Source organism: Pipistrellus hanaki, assembly GCF_964339955.1.
Source record: "Pipistrellus hanaki genome assembly, chromosome: 13".
Classification (NCBI taxonomy): Eukaryota; Metazoa; Chordata; class Mammalia; order Chiroptera; family Vespertilionidae; genus Pipistrellus; species Pipistrellus hanaki.
In genome coordinates, this window is record NC_140515.1 from 35791227 (window position 1) to 35803805 (window position 12579).

Here is a 12579-nt window from a genome sequence, read left to right on the forward strand (position 1 = left end):
GCTAGTGGTTCTCAACCTGTGGGTCAAGACCCACAGGTTGAGAACCTCTGCTATAGAGCCTAAGACCATCAGAAAACACAGATATTTACATTATGATTCCTAACAGTATCAAAATTAGTTATGAAGTAGCAACGAAAATAATTTTATTGTTGGGGTCACCACAACATGAGGAACTGTATTAAAGGGTTGTGGCATTAGAAAGGTTGAGAACCACTGCTCTAATGAGTATTGAGGTTTATTTTAGAAGGCAGTTAAGTTACTTGCAGATTGGCTTGATCTTACCAAGACTAGTTTTACTCTTAGAAAGAGCAGTTATATAGCAGCCCTTAAAATACAGAATTTTAGACTCATATCCAAGGCATGACCTCCAGTGAAATCCTTAGGTTTTCGATGAGGTTACTTTATTCTGGTTGGGAAGCCTTGAGAATTGTTCAGGATATAGGTTTCTCAGAGTTATTCTTTGCCTGATTTGATTAACTTCAATTTCATTACAAATATGGAAATTAGTATTTCACCAAAGACTCAAGGAGACTGCTATCAGATCTCTTTTGTATATAAATTCCAGTCAATGTGGCTTCCTCAAACTCCTGTCTCTGCTTCCTCAACTCAATGCAATGGGCTCTCTTGGGTTCCCCCTCTCTGTGTTGTGATCTAGAAATTTCTTCTAGGCAAAAAGTAGAGTCAGCATTCTACTCACCTCTTTTCCTTCCCTTCTTTCAGGAATCATATTCCTACACTGTTATTGTCCAACAGTTTGAAGACAGTTGTTTTGTATATTTTTGTCCAGTTTCTTAGTTGTTAATAGAAAGAGGGCAAGTCCTATGCTGGTTACTCTTTTATAGGCAAAAGTTTATACCCATAAAACTGACATTTAACAATATATAACTTAGTTTCCCACTCCACACATTCATTGAGACACTGCCATAAGCTAGAATTATAATAACTAGAGACCCAGTGCATGAAACTTATCCCTTGGCCAGGCTGGTGATCAGGGCCGATCAGGACGGGGCCTTGCTTCTGGCTGCTGGCAGGTGCCTCCCTTCCCCAGCTGCCCGCAGGGCCTTCCTTTGTTCCACAACACACCCTGATGGTCAGGACACGGGAGCAGTCAAACTCCCAGTCGAATTCTCCAGGGACAATGTACGTAGTAGGCTTTTATATATTTATAGATAGCTATGGCAAAATCTCCTATAAGAAACTGAGCATAAATCACATCTTCAGGAAATTGACCATAAAAGGGTAGTAGGATTAGATTCTTGCAATCCTTTTAATATATTTCAATTAATCTCAATCAGGAGTTTGATTCCACTTGACATTGTAAAATTTAAATGTTAAAAACATTTTAAAAATAAACACTTTCCTTATCCTTTCTTTTTATTATGTAAGTACTTGATACTATACAAATTGATGCATAATCACCACGCAGACTCCCTTCGGACAGATTTGTTCCATAAATTCTATTTAAATGACTTGACTCTTGGGTAACATAATCAAAAAGTAGGAAGGGTACAATTTAAAATCAGAAGCACAGGGCTAGTACAAAGAAATAGTCTTCTCCCCTCCAAAAAATGTGAGAACATTTAAGGAAGTTTTCTGAGAAGGCAATATTTTTTATTCATTTTAATTTTTTGCATCAGGTATAGCACATAATTATAAAGATGTTAATACAGACCCACATATAGACAATGGTGAATGTGGCCCCATCAGATCTGCAGGCTCTGAGCATCTCTGCAGTTGCCCACTTTGATCACTTTTTAACTTCCAGGGAAGGTGCAGGCGTCGATAAGTTCTGTGGAGCACAACATGAGAGAAAGACCTTCAGGTACTGCCTGTACTTACTCAACACAATTCTGTTCTTATTTTCTAAAAGCAAATAGTAGGCAGTAAAGATTACTCTCCCCTCAGTAATGCCAGTACTATCCTTAACCACCTACATTGTCCTTCCTTTCCTGCTCTCATTATCTACAATACATGAAATAATTCAACAAAAATTCAGTACACTTCCAATAATTGGGTTATCCAAGCTCTAATTTTATTTCTCCAACTTTTTTTTATTATGTAAATGCCTTTATTTGAACTAATACATTGCTATCAGATTACATAATTTTTCAGAGTAAGAGTAACATTATAATCTTGGAAACTATAGCAAACAGCCTGACAAGCAAGAGTACGTAAGTCCTACATATATTTTTATGTTTTAGTGACCACATCTCCTTGTCTTAGGTGTAAAATTAGAAAATCTATTGTACACTTAGCATACCTGGCCTACTGCATCCTACCTAAGTTCTGAGCATACTCTCTCCTCAAAAGTGTCATATTCAACAGCATTTTAAATCTAAAGAAAGAGTTAGATGATACAGGTTTTAAAACAAATAAGCCGAAATTGAACCAAGTGTTTTAGGACAAAATATATGTCAACTGTTTACAGCTTGGTTGTGAGGGAGAAGATGCAAATTTAAGATACATTTTCCTCTACCTATAATGTATGTTTTTTACTTCTTGATTAAGAACTAGCATACCAGATGGAAAGCAAAATTATTGTCTAATAATAGTCATATCCAATCATCTAAGCAAGTCTGAAGAGGTGGACATTCTAAGAGGGAAAAAGATATACAGAAAGAAATAATATATAACAAGGGGGAATGTCAAAGGCAGCAATGTAGAAAGAGAGTAAATGATTTGGCTATGAGCACATTTCAGGTGTGCCGATCAAGCCAACTAGGACTATGGGAAAGAGGACTTATTTTTATGAAAACTCTTTCCCCTGAGGGCTCTCATGAGGAGCTAGTCTTCTTAATCAAAATGAAAAGTCCTTTAAATGACCAACAGTTCCTTAAGCCATGAGCATTTCATCTGGAAATAGCTGACTTGCTAATCATACACCTGGGAGCAAAGCTGTTTTTATTCAAATGGGTTATTTTACACTCTCTTCATCCCTCCGCCCATCAAGCATGCAAACACGGTCATGACCATCTTGGGCTTTACTTCCACAAGGTCTTCAGGAAGAGCGTACACCCTGGCTCCAATTCTTCTAGCCATTGACATGGCATACTTGGCATTATTGTGCTTGTCATCTTCTGTTAGATTGCCACTCTTAACAAGGTCATAATTTATGCAGCCTGGCTGGATGGCATCAATTACATCCACAACTGCCATACTGGAGCTGATTGTCTTGTCCTTAAAACTCCGAATGGAAGTTGATTTGCCAGTTTCACTCAATGTTTTGTTGGCCCAACTTACAATGATGTCATCATTAGCTTTCTGACAATCTCCAAGATCTTCCAGGACATTGAGGGTATATCTTTTCATCAGCTGCCGGATCAAAGCTAAAGTCAAGGTTTGGTTCCCATCATTCCGGTCTTGCCCTCCAATGCCAACAAGGGAGAATTTGGCAGGATGCTTCCCTAATTCAACAGCATAGTTACAGTTTTCTAGCTTTTTCATGTTGGCTCCAAGTTTTGGGTATGGAGGTTTATTAACCTTACTCCAGTCAACAGGAACTTTAATTTGCTCATACAACTGTAAGATTACCAGGGCATCTTGCAGGTCGGCATACAGATGGTTTACATGGGGATTAACACCAAGAGAGTTCATCCAGTTACGGAAGGTTCTTTCTTCACGAGTTTCTCCTTCTAATAGTTCAGTCAATATCCTGGTTCTCTGGCTTAGTTAGTAGAGTCCAGTCAATATCCTGGTTCTCTGGCTTAGTTAGTGCTGGATACTTATTAAACATGTTAGCCACAAAGGCTAAGTTCAGTTTGGGACTTCCACATCAGCAGGGGTAACAAACTGTCTGCAACCTAATTTGTCTGCTTGTTGAAGCATACTCTCAGCTCTCTTCAAATCATCGGTTTCATTGAAACCTGACATGTTAATGTCTATCCGTGGTTCACCTTCCTTTTGTCCTTTAGGTGCAGTTTGATTGAGAAGATGGAAATAGGCTTTGGAATCCTTGATGTCAGCACTAAAGTTGTTGATTTTCTGCCAGCCTGAGTTTTCCAAATGAAAGTTTGCCCATCTAAGCAGAAGCTCTTCTGGAGACAATTTCATAAGCTCCTCCAAAGTCTCACCATCTCGAAGTAAAGGAGCCAAGGCTTCATTCCTGCTTAATTCAATGTCAGCGAACAAACCAATCTTAATGATTTGCCAAAGCGGTCCCAAAACTAGATGACATTTCCCAGCCCGCAAATCCTCTGCACCAATGTTCACAACATGACACCCAATGGCAGAAGCAGAGTTCAGTGCCAAGTTCAAGTTTTCCTGAATGATAAAGGGTGTAAGTTTCTTCTTAATTGCTTTTTTATCAATTGTATCAGGAACTGAAAGGTTGATCATTTTACAAAGCACAATTCCATCACCAACAGCTTTGAACAGGTCATCAGTATTTGGGTTCATTGGTATAACATGTCGGCCATCAGGATCATTTTCCAAAGCTTTGTTTATCCAAGAAAAGCATATTTTTCTTCCTCTGAGTAAGAATGCTGTGTTCCTTCACTAGAGAGCTCTGATGTTCCTCCCAGAGCGCAAATCCCTTCTTTCCGGTTGATGGCTTTGCGGAAGGTTTTAGCAATATCACTGCTTTTCACCTCTTGGAAAATATAAACAAATTCATCAAAACTTATCTTTCCATCTTTATTTCTGTCACCATCCAGCATGAGTTTTTGAATAAGTTCTCTCACTTTATATCCCGGTAATGGCATACTAGCTTCCTTGAAAAGCTCATGAAGTTCATAGTCGCAAATAAATCCATTGCTGTTGAGATCAACTTTTGCAAAGGCCTCTGAGTTTTTCAAGCTCATCTTTGGAACTCTGAGTGGTAGCCATCTCATCTATTTAAAGAAATCCTGTGATGTTAAGATGTCACAACTTCTCAGTAAATTGGGTAAAAACACTTTTCTGAGTGGTCTCAGGATTCATAGGGAGATGCGGTGTGATAACAAAGCTTTCGCTAAGGGCAGGGGAAGCAGGTGAACAGGGCGCCGGGCCACAGGAGCCTAGTCCCCTCCAGGGGACGCGGTACCCCTAAGCGCCCAGGGACGGCGCGAACCCTCAAGGTCACCCGAGGCGGGTAAGGGCACCAACTTCTTTTTGAGGCATCTATGCCATTAGAGATAGAAAGGATCCACTATCGTGTTAATATATATATATATATATATATATATATATATATATATATATATATATATATATATATATACCGAAACCGGTTTGGCTCAGTGGTAGAGCGTCGGTCTGCGGACTGAAAGGTCCCAGGTTCGATTCCGGTCAAGGGCATGTACCTTGGTTGCGGGCACATCCCCAGTGGGGGGTGTGCAGGAGGCAGCTGGTCGATGTTTCTCTCTCATCGACGTTTCTAGCTCTCTATCTCTCTCCCTTCCTCTCTGTAAAAAATCAATAAAAAATATATTTAAAAAAAATATATATATATATATAGTTTATTTTATTTATTTTTTACAGAGAGGAGGAGAGAGGGATAAAGAGCTAGAAACGGCGACGAGAGAGAAACATTGACCAGCTGCCTCTTGCACACCTCCTACCGGGGATGTGCCTGCAACCAAGTACATGCCCTTGACCGGAATCGAACCTGGGACCTTTCAGTCCGCAGATCGACGCTCTACCACTGAGCCAAACCGGTTTCGGCTATATTTTTTGTTTCTATTACTATTTTTTACATTTTACTTAAAATCTTTGAAAATTGGTCCTCTTGAGTGATATATACGTGTCATCTCCAACCTTCTCCCTACATTTGAAGTGCTTAAATAGATTTTTATTTTTTTAGCAAAAAAATTATATATATATATATATATATATATATATATATATATATGCAATTTCCAAATGATCACAAGTTCTCTTGCATGCTCTGTCTCCTTCAAATGCTTTGGCCTTTTTTTAGCTAATGTCTCATATTGTTCTAACTGAGTCACCTCATTGGTGAGTCTGAATCCTCCTGCAGGGCCAGGAGCAAGCCCTCTGAATCTTTGCACTCCTATTATACCTACCCAGGGCTCAGCAGCGATGTCCTTACATGTTTATCTGGCCCCCGACATGATTGCTCCTCAGTGTTCTACTCACCAGAGGGTAAGCATTGCCTCACATTAGCAACGGTTGTAAGGTACTCTGGTCCTAAGTACTTTTGATAAGTTGTTTTGTCCTGAAGGTTAGCCAAACATTCCGTGTCATCACTGAAGAGCAGGTCCTTGGTTGAAGATTTGAACAACTGGAACATCATATACTCAAACCCATTTCTTCCAAAGAGCTCCTAGGACAGACAGACAGACAGTGAGTGACTGGCAGTGCCAGAGAGCACAGGGTTGTGTATTCTGCCTCAAAAGACCTGAGTCTCCTGGACTGCTCTACTCCAGCCCCTAGGAAACCTGGAACACAGCAACCCTTTTGGAGGCACCATAGGAAAATGGCAAAAAGCATGGCCTCTGGATTCAAATCCTGGCCCTAGCTTTTCCTTGTCATGTGACCTTAGGGCAATTCTTTACTGAGCTTATTAAACATCAGTTAACTCCTTTGTAAATGGAAATAGCACTAAATAGTGAGATGATGTATGTTAACCAAGTGCTAAGTAGAAAGGGCTCCAAGTTTGCCACTGTATCACTATTCCACTGGTCATTGGTGTTTTCAACTTCCTGGGTCATACTTATATGTCTTTAAAAAAAAAAAAAATACATATATATATATATATATATATATATATATATATATATATATTATTGATTTTTTTACAGAGAGGAAAGGAGAAGGATAGAGAGTTATAAGCATTGATGAGAGAGAAATATCAATCAGCTGCCTCCTGCACACCTCCCATTAGGGATATGCCCGCAACTAAGGTACATGCCCTTGACCAGAATCAAACCTGGGACCCTTTAGTCCAGGGGTCTTCAAGCTACGGCCCGCGGGCCACATGTGGCCCTCAGAGGAGTCTGATCCTGCCCGCCAGGTTTTTTGGGCAGTGAGCGCAGCCGAGGTGTTACAGTAGGAATTAGTAGTTCATATAGTCCGGCCCTCCAGCTCTCTGAGGGACCGTGATCTGGCCCCCACTTTAAAAAGTTTGAGGACCCCTGCTTAGTCTATAAGCCGACGCTCTATCCACTGAACAAAACCGCTTAGGGAAATGTATGTCTTGCTGCTTCCTGGAACCCTTGCTACTTTGCCTCTTCTATTCTCTGTATCTGCCCCATTTCCATCTTACTTCTTCTCCCCTCTTCCTTTGTCCACTTCCCTTATAACCAAGGTAGCAGCTTACCCTGTATGGGACCCCATCCTTTCAAAAGTCTGTGACCAAGAGCCTCTGGTTTTGCCAGCTCTCCCTGAGTTGTCCTTTAGCTGGAATGTGTGGGCAGCATGTGCCAAGACATGGATTATTTGACAAGGCTCTGAATTTTCCCTAAGATCCCTTGATTTATGCATGCCCTCTACTCAATAGGATCAGCCCTTTTGAGCTACCTGTAAAGGTCATAAATTATCTAAACGTTGGCTTTATAACTTTCATGAATCCTAAAACAGTATTCAGCTTGCCAGGTTCAGGAAACACATTGAGATCTACCTAGATCAGATAGAGTAACCTCCATTCTGCTTTTTCCCCATATGACTCAGCCTAGTGTGAAGGGTACTCAGCTAACTCCCTTACGTCTGTGACAGAACAAGCCCAAGCGGTACCATAACTCTGCTCAGAAAGATGAATGAGTCTTGGTGAGACACTTCAGATGGCCACATGTCTGAGGCTTTTCCAATCCATTGTGCTATCCCAGATGGCCCAGGGCAAGAAGTGAACACAGCCAGCAGCCTTCCCTTTCATAGAGGAAGGACTGCAAGAATCAAGTTCCACTGTCCAGGAAGGAAGAAGGTGAGACTGGGCTGGGATGTGTCTGTGCAAGTCTAAGTGAGCTGAGCATGCAGTTGCCATACCTGTTGATTGTAGAGCATTCTGCGAACAAAATCTGCCTTCTCTTTTCTTGAGACCACAGCCTGATTTGGGACTATGCCTAGGTGGCAGTTCTGAGCCTCGGTCACAGGCTTTCTGGTGCCATCGAGGCACAGCAACTCAAAGTCTTTCTGCTTTAGATCCTTAGCCCAGTCTTCAGGGTTTTTTCCTGGGGGGAGAGAAACCAGGACAACTGGTAGCTTTCATCAAGGTGCCCCACTTGGGAGATGTGACCAACCACCCATGTCACCACTCAGAGAATCACAGAGACACAGGGAAACAATAAAGCTTTGAAAATAAAACAGAAGAGAAATGTTCATAAACTCCTAAGTTCATTACCTTTCTGGTTAGTGCTTATACAGCCCTGTTACAGTCAAAGAGTTCTTAAACAGACATGAAAAAGCACTAACTAGAAAGGAAAAGATTGATACATTGAACTACATTAAGATAAAAAATGTTCATAAAAAGACATCATTAAGAAAGTACAAAGGCAAGATTTTTCATAAATGGACAATACATTTTGAATATCTATAACTGTTAAAAACTTGTATCCAGAATATGTCAGGATGCCTATGAATCAACAGAGCCAGACGTGCTCAGATGGGCTGCATCCTCCACATGTTTGTCAGTTGGATTCAAGGCCAGTGTGATAACCAACCCTGTCAAGTCTGACTGGACATGGAGAATTCTCTCATTCCCTAAGTAGAAAAATGTTAGGGCCAAAGTCACTAGAGTCTTAATGACTTAATAAACTTTCTTGACTGCCCGAATGGGGAGTGATTTCCCATGAGAAACTCAGGTTTTTCCAAGGGAGGAAAGGATGGAGCGGGCACGTACCGTCAGTGATCTGCAGGACTGTGGGGTGCTCCACGAAGGCCACGTCTCCCTTCTCAACCAGACACCTGCACACCAAGGGCCAGGTCAGTGAGGAGGGCCAACAGGAGGGGGAGGGAGACCCTGGGAGGGGGTCACTGAGAGGCTCACACCCCTCCACCCAGGTCACTTGGCACATCTAACACTGACCACTTCCACACAGACAACTGTAATGCCTAGCTGTCCCTGGGAATTAGAGGAGAAATGAAATAGTGGTGTGGTTTTTTTTTTTTAGTTTTTTTTTTAATCTGCTTATTTAGTTTCTAATGCTCCTTATTTTGGACGCTGACCAGTTTTTCCAGAGGAGAAACTCATATTCTCCTATTAACAGGGATATTCAAGAATGACTCTCTGATTGAATAGAAGCTCACATCAGAGAGTAAAATCAGCATGGAAGATGTGATTTTGAAGGAGTATTATCACACCCATATGTCTACTCAGCCTTAATAAAAGTTAACGTGCATCACTAGATATTTGTTCACACTTAATCCCCTGAAAAATGTTTGCCTGTGGTTAAGGCGCATTCTTTATGAGAAATGTTCACATTGCCGGGATCGGTTTGGCTCAATGGATAGAGCATCGGCTTGGGGACTGAAGGGTCCCGGGTTCGATTCTGGTCAAGGGCATGTACCTTGGTTGCGGGCATATCCCCAGTAGGGGGTGTGCAAGAGGCAGCTGATCGATGACTCTTTCTCATTGATGTTTCTAACTCTCTCTCTCTCTCCCTTCCTCTCTGTACAAAATCAATAAAATATATATTTTTAAAAAAGAGAGAAATGTTCACATTAACATCAGTTTTATGACATTGCCAAATGTAAATTGCTATTAATTATTAATTATGAGGAGCACCTCTCCAGTTTTCTCTATCCTAACATCAGGTCTCTCTATACTTGGTTAGGGTTATTACTCCCATTCAGTTTTCCTAAGCTCGCTTGCCCTGTTTCTTTCCTTTAGTCCCCCTTCCTACAACCCCAGTCCCAAATGAATATGATCATCTGCCTCAGGTGTGTCTGCACCTCAGCAGTGAGGTAGACCAGAGACCTCCCCAATGATGAACTTCACTTAGCCATTTCTGTTCTCCTTGCTCTATTCTAGACCAAAGAATAGAGCAAGGAGAACAGAAATGCTGTTCTCAAAGCTTGAGCTGGGACCAGTAGCATTGGTACCAACTGGAAATTTAGAAATGCACATTCTCAGGCCCCAGACCTACTGGATCAGAAACTTATGGGGATAGGGCCCAGCAATCTGTGTATTAAGAACCCCTTGAGGAGATTCTGATTTGTGCTTGCGTGTGAGAACTAGTGCTTACGACAACCACCTCCCCATTCTATAGAGCAATGGCTTCAAAAATGTTTCCCACTTCCCGGAAACCTCTGTCTCTTGCCAACACTCATACTCCGGCATGTGCTCCTACTTCCAAGAGAAGCACTGAAATTATTGCTGGGCTCTCTTTCAGCATCCTTCTGCCAAATTACCAGTCCTAATCTCCAGTGCTCTTCTCCTGCCCTCCAACAAAAGTGTCCTCCCAGGAGCTCCCATCCCAGCCCAATTCTCGGGCACTTTCTGCTGTGATTATCCTCTTCATTTTATATAATTGAAGCCTTTCCCTTTCTGTTCACTGAGTTCTTATCATCAGCATTCATACTTTTACTTTTAGAAAACAGTAAGCCCTGCACTGATAACCACACAGCCCTCAGCAATGGGTCTCTCTCCCCCTCTCATCCAAGCAGCTAAGAGGAACCATCAACAGCCCTTCACACCACCCTCACTGACCCTTGCCAGTTGGCTTAGAGGACTAACTGGCTATTGAATCTGCTGCCACCAGATCCAGAAGCCAGTTTGCCATACTCATTTTATTTGATCTCTCAAGTTCAGCCTTTCCCCAGTGATTTGAAAAGTCATCTTTGTTACGAACCAAAAATAATATGTTTGTGTATCTGTCTTGTAAGTATATTATCTTCCTTTGGTTTATTTGTCATTCTTGTACATAAATCAGCCTATATGGATCACAGTATTACAGTATTATATACTGCTATGTGATTTTTTGTACATCTAGAAAAACATTCCCTTTGTATAATTTTATTTAAAAATTATTGGTTCTTAGTGGTGCACAGACACTACTCACCTGAGTGCCCCACTGGAGCCATAGTATTTCTCGTAGATTCTGGGAGCACACTTGTAGGCTGCATTGCTGTCATCACCGCACAGAGCACAGAGACTGGACTTTGGATCAGACCCAGGGGCACAGCTTTGACTGAAGAATTCATCTGTGCAGGAGGAAACAGGAGGTCAGCTCTCCCCGTCTGTGTTAGCAAGAAAGCCTCAGGTTTTTGTCCCTAGAATTGCCTGAATGATGTAAAGACACATTCAGGTATCTGGCATCATATTATTAAAAATAGAAACCTTATGAAAAAATTTTTTTAAAATATATTTTATTGATTTTTTTACAGAGAGGAAAGGAGAGAGAGAGAGAGCTAGAAACGTTGATGAGAGAGAAACATCAACCAGCTGCCTCTTGCACACCCCTTACCGGGGATGTGCCCACAACCAATGTACATGCCCTTGACCGGAATCGAACCTGGAACCCTTCAGTCCACAGACCAACGCTCTACCACTGAGCCAAACCAGCTTTAGCTGAAAAAAAATGTTTAAGTTGCAACTGAAGTGAAGTGAGGGAGGACTAGCTGAAGTTGGAACAAGGGTCTGTGAGCTCACAAAAATCCATCCTGTCATGCATTCCTGTGTCCTAGGAAGAGCAGGCATAGATTTAATCCTAAGTGTGGGCAAAATTGGAAAACATGTCCCACAGTTTTCTGACCTCTGCTGCCCTCTCCTCTTTATAGGATCTGCCATCATGACTCCAAGTCTAAGAAGGGGCCTGAGAGGCCCAGACACCAAGCCCTGTGCTGGGCTCCAGGGCACCACAGTGAGGGCCTACCCTCCTGAACCCAACTCTGTGGGGCAGCAGTCATAACCCAAGTAATCACCCAGTGAATTTGTTTTTCCCCTTGCTCCGGGGGGAAAATATGATCCCACAGGTCACATATAAAAGAACCCTGTGCAGACCTGGGAGTCAGAAAGAGGCCTCAAGTCAAGAGATGAAGAATGAATAGGAATTACCCAATAAAAGGCAAAGGAAGCAGCATCTGCAGAGATCTAGGGCAGGTTTGGGGTGAGGGGCAAACTGCCTAGAGAGCTTAATGGAGGTCTCTGGGCCTGGACCACCCCCAGCAAGAGTGACTGGGAGGGGCAGGGAACCAGACCATATGTGACCTCTTACAATTTGGTGTAGATTTGTTCTTTATTGTTAGAGCAATGGGGAGCGTCTGAAGGGCTTTAGACAGTCCTGGCCAGGACATAGTCAGATCTGCTTTTTGCAAAGAACAGTCTAGCAACAGGGTGGATGGAATCAAGAGCAGATGAGCTGATGAACAAAAACAGACCCAGAGGAAGAGAAACAGTGATCAGACTTTCAAAACTCATAGGGAAAGTAGAGGAGGGTGGGGGTAAGGGGAAGAGATCAACCAAAGGACTTGTGTGCATGCATATGGACCTAGCCAGTGGCCATGGACAACAGGGGAGTAGGGGCATATGTGGGGAGGGGTTTGGGATGGGAATAGGGGGATGAGGACAATTATATGATATCATAATCAATAAAAAAAAATTTAAAACAGATGTGGGTGCATGCAGCAGGCTGCTGCAGTGGTCAAGGGAAGGTGAGGGCAGCTTGGACTAGAGTAGCACAAAGGGAAGGGAAGGAGGTGGAGAGG

The 12579-nt window shown here is 42.1% G+C and overlaps 2 protein-coding genes across 3 annotated transcripts in view; both read right to left on the reverse strand.

Moving 5' to 3' along the window:
• Positions 1 to 1442: 1442 nt before the first annotated feature.
• LOC311631709 (inhibitor of carbonic anhydrase-like) overlaps positions 1443 to 12579 on the reverse strand; it is a 36304-nt gene continuing 25167 nt past the window's right edge. For both annotated transcript variants that reach the window (XM_084902127.1, XM_084902126.1), the window contains exons 13-17: positions 10935 to 11076; positions 8774 to 8838; positions 7921 to 8105; positions 6076 to 6262; positions 1443 to 1789 (exon numbers count right to left, since the gene is read on the reverse strand). In XM_084902127.1, the coding sequence (XP_084758253.1) occupies positions 1755 to 1789; positions 6076 to 6262; positions 7921 to 8105; positions 8774 to 8838; positions 10935 to 11076 (614 nt within the window). In that variant the 3' untranslated portion in view covers positions 1443 to 1754. The remainder of the gene's footprint in view (positions 1790 to 6075; positions 6263 to 7920; positions 8106 to 8773; positions 8839 to 10934; positions 11077 to 12579) is intronic.
• LOC311631712 (plastin-3-like) lies at positions 2515 to 4903 on the reverse strand. The gene is given in 4 exon segments (XM_084902132.1): positions 2515 to 3642; positions 3644 to 3771; positions 3774 to 4448; positions 4451 to 4903. Coding segments are annotated over 4 exon segments (1905 nt in total). The 5' UTR covers positions 4830 to 4903; the 3' UTR covers positions 2515 to 2919.